Genomic DNA, 13,740 nt, shown 5'->3' with positions numbered 1-13,740 from the left:
AACTTGAAACTGAAGCAGGTACCTCACTTTACTTGGAACCCAACACACACTGACCTAAGCAACCCATTAAGTGAATTATTAATGGGCGACGGTGGTTATTTTAACAAAAGGACCACTAGTACATTACCAGAGTTACAACTAGGGATACCGCTATTACTACATGATAGCCTTTTCTGCAACATCACCAAAATTTAGGCAACCAATTTCCAATTTGACCAATTCAAAACCGAACTAATCGGTTTCATACAAAATAGTTTTGGAGGGCCAAAACAGTGACTTTAAATGAGCACTTCTTATATGATGCTTCCTCCCCCCCTGCTTATTTAATGCACACTGTGTTATTATGCTACAACACGTAAACATGTCAAGAGCATGGATGCAGTTTGCTAGCAAAAATGTTGATAGAGTGCCAAATTTATTTGGCTGAAATATCGAGAGGCAGCTTTTTGCAAAGAACTTTTTTATCAACAGTATACAGAAGCATACCCAAATACACAAATTTAATTACCAAAGGTTTTTGGTTTCAGTTTTCGGCTAAATGAAGCTGACACAGTCTGATCAAAGACTAAACTATTAAAAAGTTCCACACAAAATATCACTCTTCGAATAGCCTAATAAAAATGAAAAAAAAAAATAATAATAATTTAACACAAACATAGAGACACCAGTTCTAAAACAGTGTGAAACATAAAAAACAACAGCACGACACCTGCAAAATTTCACTTCCTGGCACATGGGTACATGCTCAACGCAGCCTGCTGCAAGTACGAAAAATAAATACTTGTCATGACAACCTCACATACCTCAGTGACTATGAACAACAAGATCTGCTCTAAATTTAGGTGAGCCAGATCTGTACAGGGAACAATCTATGGATTCTTAAGGCATCGATCATGCCGACAGAACCAGGGGACAAATGGAAAACAGAAGCACACAACAATGCCCTTTTCCCCCACTTTGGGATGCAAACATGTTCTGAATGCTACAGATAAATGCCACAATGTGGGGCTTTTATCAAAAACACAGCAATATCTGACATACAAAGACATACCAATACATAAGAATCTTTGATGAAAGTTTTATGAAATAACTAACAACAATTAGCCTAGGTTTAACAATTCTTGAACACTAATTCAGTTATCCATAAGCACTCATGTTTGTTTATAGAACAAAATGTGCACTTTATAAAAACAAAAAGCACCACAAATAGAAGTGGAAGATGTTAACAAATTAACACTTTATATTACAATGATAATGTTAAACAACATTACTTGTGACTAATTAATTACAATAGCAAACAAAGCACAATTACAAACCACTCAAAATAATTGCACACAAAGTACAAGTTGTTTGTTAAAACTACTCAGTACTTATGTAATGATTTAACACGAACACTGTAAAGAGTCATGAACAAATGCCCAGAAAAAAAGAAAAACAAGCGAGAGTGAATGATGATGCATAACCTTCTATAAAAACATCTGTTATCACACTTCTTTTGAGTGCAAAGACAGCATTACCAAGAGACACGTTCCTCAGTTCATCTCATTCACATGCTAAGCAACACATTCACATGTGCCACCTGCATGGGCCGAGGGTTCATACAGTTGCAGGCACCAAACTGTGGCAGTGCTAAAGTACAAAGAGTTCAAATGCCCTATTTAAACTAGCGCCTAGTTCCTCTTTATCTTGTTCGCTGATAGCTTCCCCACAAACCGTTTACAGAGACAGACTGTACTGCGCACCGCAATGTCACATTTTGTTCGAAACCTATTTTGTATGCCTTTCAGTTGCACAAACGTCTTAAAGGGACAGTTCACCCAAAAATAAAATAATTATTTACTTATCCACACACCGTTGCAAACCTGTAATATTTTCTTATTTGATGTTCAGAAAAATGTTTTTGTCCACCCAGTGGAAGTTACAGAGTTATTTAGTTGTCTTGGACCCCACTAACAGACAAAAACAGCTGAAAAAAAATCTTCAAAATACATACTACAATTCAAGAGTTTGTGGTCTGAAAGATTTTTTCTGTTTAATAAAATAAAAATGTTTATTTAATGAAAAATACAGTAAAAAGTGTAATTTGTGAAATACTGTAAGTATTACCATTTAAAATAACAGTTTCTATCAGAGTATAATGTAAACCGTAATTTATTCCTGTGATGGCAAAGCTGAATTTTCAGCAGTCATTACTCCAGCCTTCAGTGTCACATGATCCTTCAGAAATAATTTGATGATTTATGCTGAACATACTGATTTGCTGCTGAAGAAAATTTTTATATTTTTCTGATGTTGAAAACAGCTGTGCTGCTAAATATTTTTGTGGAAACCATGATACAATTTCTTCTTATTCTTTGATGAAAAGAAAGTTCAAAAAATACTTTGGAACATTATAAATGTCTTTCCTGCCACTTTTGATCATTTAATGCATCTTTGTTGAATAAAAACACATTTTCAAAAAAGATCTTACTGACCCCAGACTTTTGAACTTTTTGAAGCATAATAATGCATAATGTATTGTGCACTTGTTTTCAAAAAAGCAAGAAAGTCATACATCTTAAGAACTACATGAGGTTGAGTTTTAATTTTTGGCTGAATTTACTACAACTATAGACAGAATGCATGAAATGAAATTTGGGGGGTTAAAAAAATACTAATTAAGTTTGACTTAGTTTGAGAACTTAAAACACAAACATCTGGCATATTCTAATTTAAGACTTAAGTTTCCATGTTCTTCCGTGTCCCATGAATCACTTCAGCAAACCACATTCTTCCTAAAGAACTGCCAACCACATAGAGACACAAAGTACAGCCATTGCGGACTGAACTGACCCCATTAGGAAAAAGCAGACAAGAGGGAACCAAACTAGTCGAAAACTTTATAAGGCTTTTTTTTTTTTTTTTTTTTTTTTAGTTACATAAATATAGTATGGGTGTAGCTCCATGGTGGATACAAAGACAGCTTACCATCAAACTTTAGACAGAATTACATAATTGTTCTAACAGGAAGCGCGGCTTAAGTAAACCTTCCTCAGTTTGACTTCCTCAAAACGAACACCACAAATGATATCTTTATACTTGCCACAAATTCCAAAAGTCTATTTATGATTAAACAGGGACATGACAAGTAGTCAGCCTATTAGAGGAAACAAAAAAAACTCAGCTTACCTGTAGTAGCGAGACTGCAGGTACGTCGAACACACAGCTTTGGAGACATGGCTGGCAGAGCCAAAGTCAATCACTTTCACACGGAAGGGTTGCCTCACAGGATCTACCAGCATAATGTTCTCTGGTTTAAGATCGGCATGGATCAGGCCCAAGCTTTTGAGCTTCTTCAGTGCCGTGGCCACCTGTTGCAGAACGGGCCTAATCACCTTCAGCGGCAACGGACTGAACTTGTTCTGCTTGAGGAAGTCGTACAGGTTCTGCTCCAGCATTTCGAACACCAGACAGGTGTGGCTTCTGTGCTGAAAGCACTCGAAAGCCCTCACCAGGTTATGCTCCTCTGCGTTCTCCCCGCTCAGTCGGGCCAGGATGCTCACCTCGATCTGGCCCTGGCGGGCATATGATGGGTGGTTCTTCAGTATCTTCACTGCCACAATCTCATTGGTGCCTCGCTTCCAACATTTGACCACCTGACCAAACGTACCACGTCCCAAGAACTCCAACACTTCGTAGGTGTGCTTCATGGAGCACAGCACTTCATGTTGGACTAACTGATAGTCGCCGTCGACTGTCCCGCTCACGGCTCCCGTCCCGTTCTGCGAGGGCGGAGCCACGCCTACTGCAGTCGTGCTTCCAACGTTTGTTTGCAACATGGCAGGTAGAGTCGAATGCTCCTCTACTATCTGCATGATGCTCTTGCCGTTCTCAATCTCCTCCTCTTTGCATTTAAACCCACATCTTTGGGTTCCGTCGAACGTATTCAAACCACCGTTCCTCTCGATTCTCTCCGCCCCTTCCGGAGCACCTCCACCACTTCTACTACTACTACTTTGGCTGTTTTGGCCACTGTCTCCACTTTCTTCTTCAACTGCCGCGGCCACTCTGGAGAAATACTGAAGTTTGCCTTCCGATGCCACACGTTTGTATGGCGAGGAAGCCTTTCCAAGGAGCTCCCGTGGAGCTGTTTCAGTCTGTTTCAAGACGTCCTGTGTGGCACAGGGTTTCTCGCTAGTTAAAGCTTCGATTCTCGACAAAGGTATAATATCCGTAGGGTGCGCAATGCCTAGATTCACACCAACCACGTAAGTGCGAGTTATCTTCTCATGGTAAACACAGCTGCTGGGATCGATTCTCTTCGCTCTGCAAAAGGCACTTGTCTGGGGTTGATAAACATGTGGTGGGCAGACCGTAACCTGTGAGGCCATACCTGTAAAGGTCAGAGGGGAAGAAAAGGGTTAGCCTGTGTTAGCCATTTCACTGATGCCGCTTACAGTTTTATACAGTCATAATCATCAAAACAAAACCTGCTGCTATTATAAAAGATCCAAAAAAAGATGGTTTGTTGAAAGCATTACATGATAAATACACTAAATCTCACTAACTCCTGAAGGGAAAGTTTATAAAGCTTAAAAAGCATTTTAAGTATGCCATGGGGCTGCACATAAAAAAGAAAAAAAGGAACTGCAAATACAACTGTGATTTATAAAATGTGATATTTTTTAAAGAGCTCCATAATTACTGTGCTTGTTTTACTGCAAAACTGTCAAATTGCAACACTAATATTTATGCCTTGTTTTCTTCATTTTTAAACACTGAACTACTAAGGTTTTGCTTTTGCAAAAAGGTTCTTGTCTTTTGGCAACAGGTTTCTAAACTTCTCAAAAAAAAAAAAATGTTGAAATGTTTGGTGAGTGTTGCATTTCAAATGCACATTACAAGCAAAGCAACTGCAGCAAATTCAGAAATGGAGATTGTGTAAAGTAGTAATTCTGAACTGAGACACCAAAAACACTGTAATGATCTGCTTGTGTATAAATGAAGACTTTATTTAAAACATGCACATATATTTATTTAAATAAAATTCAGCCTTTGCAATTTGATTAATAAGCCAAATAGCGATGATTTTTGTTTTGATTAATCGCTCAGCCCTCGTGTACAATAAAGCCAGTGATATCATATTAGCAGATTCAGACAGACAAGTGACCAATGGGGATTAGCTGTCTTAGTTTCGTGGGAGACAGACTACTTATGCTGGCACAACATATGGCACAAGTTCAGACACGAGGACGGGTGTGGCTCTTACACACCCACATACTAACTCTCTCACACACTTATAAGCAAGCTAACACATATTGAGGTTATAAAAGGGGTGCAAACATACCACGTCGTTTAATGGAGAATGCACATCTAATGGATTTCACTTCCAGGGCCGTTATAAAAGGCCTCATTCATTCACACTACCACACCAAACTCCAGGTTTAAATCATGCGTTTCTGTTTCAATCAGGTCTTTATTCCTGACTGTGTAAACAACATCTAGGTTTGCAACCAGAGACTGACTCAACAGCTTTAAAAGGACAGTCCCATCTGGAGGAGTGTTTTTACGAGGTCTGTCCTATAGTAGCGTAATCCCCCAATAGCAAGGAGGCACCAGCAAAGGTTTAGGTTTACAGGTCTCTCTACTGCTTTCAAACGCCACTGCCTTCTGCTATAAGCAGCTGGCAACTGACCTTTTCCCATGTCAAGACCTAATTGGGTTAGGCGAGAGATGGCACAGGGAAAACACCTGTTGATACTGCAACTGCTCGAGCTATAAAAAAGTTTAACGGCAGGAACTGATTGGGAAGTAAACTTTATTGAACTGACAGGCATAAATTTTCCTAGTGATGGAAAGTGATTGTAATATCAATGAGGAACTCATAATACTCCAGTTTCATTATGTCATAATAGATATTGTATAAAACTACCACAATATTTATTTGGAGTATTCTGACAAATTGAAATAGGGTTGTATAATGAAGTCACCCACACATTTTAAATATATACATATGTACAGTAGTCAACATTTGAAGTGGATAAAATGTATCAAAGACAAGAACGCATTTTGATTTAAGGGTTTTGATCCACTTCAAATGTTGACTACTATATATATATGTGTGTGTGTGTATAAAATGTTATTTCACAAAATAATATCAAACAATGTAATAAATAATTCTAACAAACAAAACAAGTAGATAAAACTACATTTAATACATTATAAAATTAAAAAGCATTTGAATAGAGTAATTAAATATTTTGCTATAATATAATATAATGCAATAATAATAAGGAACCTATTTCATTATGTTGCAATAAATGTTTCATAAAATTTCACCACTTTTTTTGGTGGGGGGGGGGTCTATATTTACTTCCAGGTCTGGAAATTCCATAATATTTCCAGGTTTTCCATGAAAGTAGGAACGCTAAATGAAGTTCTTGAATGAACAATTCTTTCCCTGCCAAAAATATACATGAAACTATCAATGTTATAATATCAAAGAACTGTTTTAAAATCCTTTCTGAGCAAGTTTCTATAGGAAATGCATGAGGGATTATATTTCAGTGTGTAGACAGGAAACGCAACTTGTGTCTTACATAAGATATTTTAGGTGATACTTTTGCTGAGTCTTACCAGCATACTGTCAATTCATAGAAGAAAGAAGAAGCTGCTAACAGATAACCAGGCCTGTGCATTTTAGGAGGATTGAGCAACATGTCACTAGATTATGCTACAAGATCAACAACTGGCGAGTTTATCCGGGAAGACTCACTTTAAAACCTACAAATCATGTGCACAAATACTAACAACTTAAATGATTAATGCTTAAATACATCATCTGAACTTCTTTACGTCATGCTTTTAAGCAACAGGATTTAGGCAAACATTAACGTATGGGTTTGGCTGGTTACCATCATAGACTGTATGAAAACAGGTTACCATCGAGTCTTTGTGAGCATTTAAGTTGTAGGGCAAAAAAATACGTTAATGTTTTTTGTTGTTGTTGTTTCATTAAACCCAGAACCTCAACAACTACCAAAGCACATAAACAACCCCTGCGAAACATTGCTTTCAAGTTTTTGGCGTGGCATGGGAACTTTTTTCGCAACAACCACGCGCTCGCGAACACAACTCGAGTCGAGACCGATTTGATATCTTCACTACTGACTATTAGACACGTATTTATGCATTTACAACTCGTTAAAATCTTCCTTACCTTCACAGACAGCAGCTGTGGTCGGACTGCGGGTCTTTTGTGAACATGTTCGGGTTAAATTCGCACCCACTACATGCTCGACGCGCTCGCGCTGCCATCTTGTCCTCTCGTTGGACGACGAGGGAGAAAAAACACAAGCTCCCTCATTTTCAACTGCGCATAACTCGCCTGCTAAGCCATCCACGGGAACCGAACAGGGTCCAGAGTACAGTTAAAGATATCCGTTTCGGTCAGGAGAGGTTTTTGTCGTCATGTCCAGGACGTTTAAGCCCCTCTAGTTTGTTTCCTCCTGACGGCGACTGACAAACTCCGTCAGCTCAACTCGCTCGAGCTCTCTCAGCTGAGCTCGCGCTGCTTCTTCCTGCGAGTTTGAGTGCGGTGAGTCACAACTGCTGCGCAGCTTTACTGCCGTGGACAGGACTGGAGACTCAACGCACAAAACACGATGAAACGCCCACGGAAGCAGGACGCAGTTCTTTGTACAGTGGCCCCGTCTGGTGGGGAAATGCAGTCCGTAAGAAGTTGTTTTGGATGAATGCATAGGCATATAAAAAATAAAATATAAATGGCATAATATAATGTATAAATACAATAAAAATAAATATTTGCATATGCCAATGAAAGATTTTTCTATAAAATTAGTATTTTTACATATATTATTTATATATATATATATATATATATATATAATAATATATAATAATAATTAAATATTATGCCATATCTTTACACGTTGTTTTCCAGTAATGTATTTTGATATAAATGAAAATGTTTTTGGTATTAGCACATTTAAATCTAATATAACCATAACTGGTGTATTATATACATATAAAAATAACATATTAAAATTTATTTTACTATCTCCTGTCTATATGTCTGAAAATGTCCAGAATAAACTATATTTAATACTGACAGTAATAAATCTAATACTACAATAATAAATGATAAAAAATTATAAAATAATAGAAAAGAATGCAATAAATAAAACTACTGATGTATGTAAAATATATAAATGGATAAAACTGGGTATAATATAATGTAACATAATGCCAAGTGAATTGCATAAATAAGTTAAAATCAGTAAGTCAGTTTTCTTCACACCTCCATTAACCATTTTTATTGGGAGCCAGCATTTCATTTAAATGTGGTTATAACCATTAATACTGCATTGAAAAGACACACTTTAGAAGTTTATGAGATTAGGACAGATGTGCAGCTGGTGAATACATTTGCTTGTGAGGTGAAGGTGTCGTCTGTAAAACATGCTCAGTGTTGATAGAAACATTATTATTTTTTTTTACATCAAGAATTCTCTAAAAGACCGTGCTTGGTGTTCCAGGTGTCCCATGAATGTGGGAACAACATGGGAATAATCTGTAGGTTAAAATGAGCAGTAAAGAGAAAATTGTGCACTTAAATATGGGTGGCACTTCACAAACTAAGGCACCAGTCTAATGCTGTACTGTACATCCTTTTCCTTACAGCCAGAAATCTCAATAACACCTTTGCGGAAGGGGTCAGGCTACAACAGAAAACGTTTGAAACTACTTACAATGTTGTTGGAAGTGAATCTTTTTGTAAAATGCAAGTATTCTTTTTATATTTTGTTGCAAACAATAACAGTATTTGCAAGGCTCTCCTCTATTACATTTCAGTACACTATTCACTATCAGTCATTGCCTAAAGTAATCCAAGCTTCAGACAATTCAAATGTCTTGATATATTCATAAATATAAGGTCAGGACTGTCAACTGTTAAATATGTTAGTGCTAGCATGTGAGCTTTGAGTGGTTAATTAGCTATTTTACCGACACTTTACTTTGTACATAGCTACAGAATGTGAAAGCCGGGACAACTAGTGGTAAGTATTTCAGATGTTTTGTTTACACATCTAAACTTTCCCCTTGTTTCAGAATATCTTGGAGGATTTTGTGGTAGAACGGAGAGTAAACTAGCTTGTTGAAGGTCACCAAACGTCCCAGCTTAACAGCAATCTCCTCTAACTCTTTGCTGATGGGTGTCAGACCTCCAGGGAGAGCCGGGGCGCACCGGTGGGCGCTTGACTCCAGGAAGCCAAGAAGGTACATCTGGATTCGTGAGTCTGATAGAGAAAGTAGAGTTTTAGATTAGAGTTCCTCACTTCCAAATAGAATCCAACTGCTTTTTGGGTTCTTACCAATGACCTTGCGTATGGGGTTGTCCGCAGACTTCGCAGCTACAATTTGGCCTTTCAATGTGTTCTCTCTATCTGAGGAAAATGGGGAAAAGCCATGCTGAGACAAGCATCCTCTGAGCTCCACACACATTTTCTCTGCAACCGCAGCAAAGGTTTCATCCGCATTAAAGGACCTGTTAGGGAAAGGTACAATGGTTTAGTCTGCAGAAGTGTGAGGCATTGGAAACACAGTGTAATTTCATCTTTAAACATACGGAGTGTGCATCTCCGCTAACAGAATCTTAATGGTTTTCTTGAGTCTTTCCATGAGGCCTGGGAGTCCAGAAATGGCCTCGCCAGCACTGTTATAGACTATGAGCAGGACTGATGCCACCAGTGCCAGTTGCTCCAGCTCCTGTTGCATCTCCTGAAATCTGCCCTGATCCATGAGAAGAGTCTGTTATAACACAAGAGAGAAAAAATAAAAAAATAATACAACAATAATACCCACAAAAAAAAAGAAAAATAGTTTATGTGCTAGTTATTAGAAATGTACACTTTATATTTGTGTTTTGAAAAAAATACATATATTATAAAATGAATGATTCAAATGTCATGTGGCATAACCAGTATAAGTATTTTCCTTACACTCTGAGATAATAATAATAATAATAATATATATATATTGTATAGTCTTAAAATGCTTAGAAACTTAAAATACAAATAAATTAAAAATAAATCTAACACAAATAAAAAAAAACATCACAATTTTAATTCAAAAAAAGTATATATATAATATGGGGTCTGTAAGATTTTTTTTTATTTTGTTTTTGGAAGAAGTCTCTTATGCTCACCTAGGCTGCATTTATTTGATCAAACATTAAGAATAATAATATTGTAAAATATTATTACAATATTGAAGAATGGTTTTATATTTTAATACATTTTAAAATATAATGTATAACTTAAATCAATGTGACATGATCCATGAAAATTTTTCCAGGATTTTGTGATGCAAAAACTAAAAAACAATGATCCATAAAGAATAAAAAATATTTTTTTAACAAATATCTTGAACTGTTAAAAATCTTAATTATGATATAATTGTATCAAGATAGTTTGACCATATGCCTGTCAAAAAATATCTAATAATTTTTTTCAAAAAAAAAAAAAAAAAAAAAAAAAAATTTCAGAAATTAGAAACATGCTCATCATAAAATAGGTATATTAAATAAGAATTGCATTTACATATTTTTTTTTAAATAAATGAATAGATCTGAACATCACTGATCACTAATAATACATTACCTCTGGAAAAGACTCTGCATCATGGTCCCACTTTAACAGGCGTAAATAGGCATGATTGTGTAGAGATAGTTGAGCAGAATTTGGTGTGCATGTTGCCCCACCCTCAGTCCCTCCACCGGTTACATAATCTGCTGTGTCTTGGAGCCATTTCTGTGTGAAATCCAAAGCATCTGCAAACATAAATACATAACTGAATTACAGAGATTAGCATTTCTAAAGTGCATGAAGCTTATCCACATTTTTTACTGCCTGCAAATTATAACATTCATTGATTTTTTAATAATTACTATACAAGTAATTGATTTTCCTTACTGGGTTGTTTCTCTAGGAACTCCTGAAATTTCTTCCGCTCATATTCTACTGACTGCTGTAAGAGGTGAGGCCGCAGGCTGCTCACAGCAAAGTTGGCCATATCGATTTTCATTTTGTCCAGCACTGCAAATATAGACCTGCAAATAAACATGATTTTATTTGGAGTTGGAGTCATGTGACCTTCACCTCGAACTGTTTAAGTGACTTACTTAAAAAGGGGCACAATGTCAGTGATTTCACGCAGCTGTTTGATGTCTTCATCACGTAAGGGTGCGCAAAAGGTGCCCATCATGTCAATTATGAACTTGGCTACTTTATTGATGTCTAGAGCTCTGTTCTCAGCCTCCTGCTGAATCAATGAGAGATCCAGAGCCTCTTCAATTTGCCCTCTCAGTCGGCTCTGACCTGGCAACAGAAAAGACAGCAGGGTCTGAAAAACAGGGGGACAGAGAACTAATGAACACCATTTTTACTTTGCTTAATGTGAACAAATATGTTAAGAAAGAATTAAATATATTCATATGTAAGTATGTGTTTAAAATTAGCATACTAACTATAACCATATATAACATACTATAATATTTAATAATGACATTATTATTTTTGTTTTAATGCTATTTGTCATTCTAATTCTATATAAATGTGTGAATATACACATATATTATACACAGAATATATATATATATATATATATATATATATATATATATATATATATATATATATATATATATATAGAATAACAAATGTAATTTATTTAATTATTATCAAAAGTAGGTCTGGATTCTTTCCTTACCTCTTTAATTTCACCAACCAGTGTGACAGCATGGCTGTACGATGGTGGGTCATCATTCAGCTGTGACTCAAGGCAATCCCAAAATGCTTTGTGCATTATTTCTTTGACCTGTTTCTCCAAACTGAGTGCACATATGTTAAATCATTACAAAACATTTTCAAATCAAACCATTTGAAAATTTAGAGCATACAAACTAAACAAAACAAAACAACAATATTTGACCACAATATGTATCCCTTCCGAATCACTGCATTGCTATACAATATAAACAGAGTTTTAAATTGACATCTTTCAATTATATGTTTAGCCTATTAAGAACTTTATGACAGTCTCGTGATAACATTTATAATGTCTATTACCTTCCCTCTCCTGGCTCATAAGGCTTGACTTGAAAAGCACTGTTCATCACTATCTCATGGGCCAGTGCCAAATTAGTAACTCCTTTGGCTGTTTCCATTAGCTCTTCCACTGACACAAATCTGGGTGGACTGGCTGTAAGTGTTTGAATGCAACATTAACACAGTTAGAGTTAAAACTGCCATATATTTCTGAAGTGAAATAATCAATTCTCTCCTTACACTGAGGAGTGAGTCTGTGAGGACTGGGAGTATTTCTTCTGATGCTCTTCCGGATCATCTCTTCCGATGTTTCCACAGTGTTTTCTGCCCCATCCTTGTCAATCTTGCTCTGCTCCTCCTTGGAGGACTCGTCAGATTCCTTGGGCATCTTCTAAAAACAAAGAAGCTGAGAAATTAAAGTAATCTTTCCATAGTGTACAGCATCAGCAGCTCTATACAACTGCACACTAAAACGCCAACACTGAACATTTTCTGACAGCGAGCTGAGTGTGAAGTTGTTTTGTTTTTATTTTAAAAAAGGAGGAAAACACTAGAATGCATTTAAAGACAATAAACAATTGCTCTATAGTAGCCTCGTCCCTCTACTAGTCGCATTCAAATATATTTTTATTTCTATAAACTCGCTATCTACACTGATCTGGTTTACTGTGCTGCGACATAAACAACCGCCCTGATCTCATTACTAAAATCTCTGAGCCTGATGCTACGTCGTATCTGTCTGCACTAACGTCCGGTCATTCATTCAGCCAAAATAATAAAAATTACATTAGACTCTTTTACAGCTTACCTGGATTGGTTAAAGCACCGACCGCCCGCCTAAACGTTATTTTAATGCAGCTGCAATTCGCCACATAGAAACAAAATAGCAGCCTCAACGTTTTGTTCTGGATGAATCCATACAACCTGATGCACCACGGAAGTACGGTTCACAACGTTTCTTTGTAGTTTTTTTGACATGTGATTTTCAATGGGGCCAAAGCGGTGCTTTGAAGCACAGAACTACATTTCCCAGTAGAATGACACTTAAGTCGCCCCCTAGGGACAGGGAGTGTTGTATAAAATGGTTAATAATTAAAATTCTAGATTATATTATTATTAAAGGCAATAAAATCACAATTGTAATTAAATTTATATAACTAATTATATAATGTATATAATTATATATAAACTTAAAGCAAAATAGGCGGTCTAATATCTAGTTAGGTTACATAAAATAATTTTAGTTTCCGTCGACCCTGTAATGATTTCTGAATATTTTGCTTTTTTATTATTATGCCAGGCATGACATAAACGTGTAAAATATGTGGTTATGTATAAACAGTTAAACCACGGTACATAAAGGACACTAGGTGGCAGCAAAGGCAACGTTTCTTAGCGCCTGAATGAATGGCACAGGTAGGCGAGTGACGTGACTTAAAATACTAGCTCGGAAAAATAATAGATCACTATTTGCTTTTAAACATCATTTGTGATGATGTTTGAGAGGAAAGTTCACAGAAATCCCAGAATTTATTACTCAAGGTATAGCATAACCGTAGCCATCCTTGAGTGTATTCCTAACCACACCAACTTATTTATAATAAATTAATAAATAAATAAATCGCCAGGGTTT

At 36.4% G+C, this 13,740-nt stretch overlaps 2 protein-coding genes across 4 annotated transcripts in view; both read right to left on the bottom strand.

The window, feature by feature from the left end:
* The window catches only part of LOC109060824 (homeodomain-interacting protein kinase 3-like), a 38,983-nt gene extending 31,358 nt beyond the window's left edge, over positions 1-7,625 (bottom strand). Inside the window, exons 1-2 of one of the 2 annotated variants that reach the window (XM_042715274.1) lie at positions 7,199-7,625; positions 3,169-4,372 (exon numbers count right to left, since the gene is read on the bottom strand). In XM_042715274.1, coding sequence (XP_042571208.1) covers positions 3,169-4,370 — 1,202 coding nt within the window. In that variant the 5' untranslated portion in view covers positions 4,371-4,372; positions 7,199-7,625. The remainder of the gene's footprint in view (positions 1-3,168; positions 4,373-7,198) is intronic. The other variant, XM_042715273.1, reaches the window with a different exon arrangement.
* A 658-nt stretch (positions 7,626-8,283) lies between these two features.
* LOC109103930 (T-complex protein 11-like protein 1) lies at positions 8,284-13,073 on the bottom strand. Of its 2 annotated transcripts, none has more exons than XM_019117277.2 (10): positions 12,916-13,073; positions 12,348-12,498; positions 12,129-12,261; positions 11,770-11,890; positions 11,183-11,403; positions 10,974-11,110; positions 10,662-10,831; positions 9,629-9,810; positions 9,375-9,547; positions 8,284-9,299 (listed from the first exon to the last, which is right to left on the bottom strand). In XM_019117277.2, exons 2-10 carry the CDS (start codon positions 12,493-12,495, stop codon positions 9,082-9,084), a joined length of 1,503 nt encoding a protein of 500 aa, XP_018972822.1. In that variant the 5' UTR covers positions 12,496-12,498; positions 12,916-13,073; the 3' UTR covers positions 8,284-9,081. The 2 variants fall into 2 exon arrangements, with proteins under 2 accessions (XP_018972822.1, XP_042571205.1); XM_042715271.1 differs by having other exon boundaries at positions 12,348-12,495; positions 12,916-13,064.
* Between the last annotated feature and the right edge of the window lie 667 nt (positions 13,074-13,740).

Source organism: Cyprinus carpio, chromosome A25 (genome assembly GCF_018340385.1).
Source record: "Cyprinus carpio isolate SPL01 chromosome A25, ASM1834038v1, whole genome shotgun sequence".
NCBI lineage: Eukaryota > Metazoa > Chordata > Actinopteri > Cypriniformes > Cyprinidae > Cyprinus > Cyprinus carpio.
This window is presented reverse-complemented; position numbering and strand designations above follow the sequence as displayed.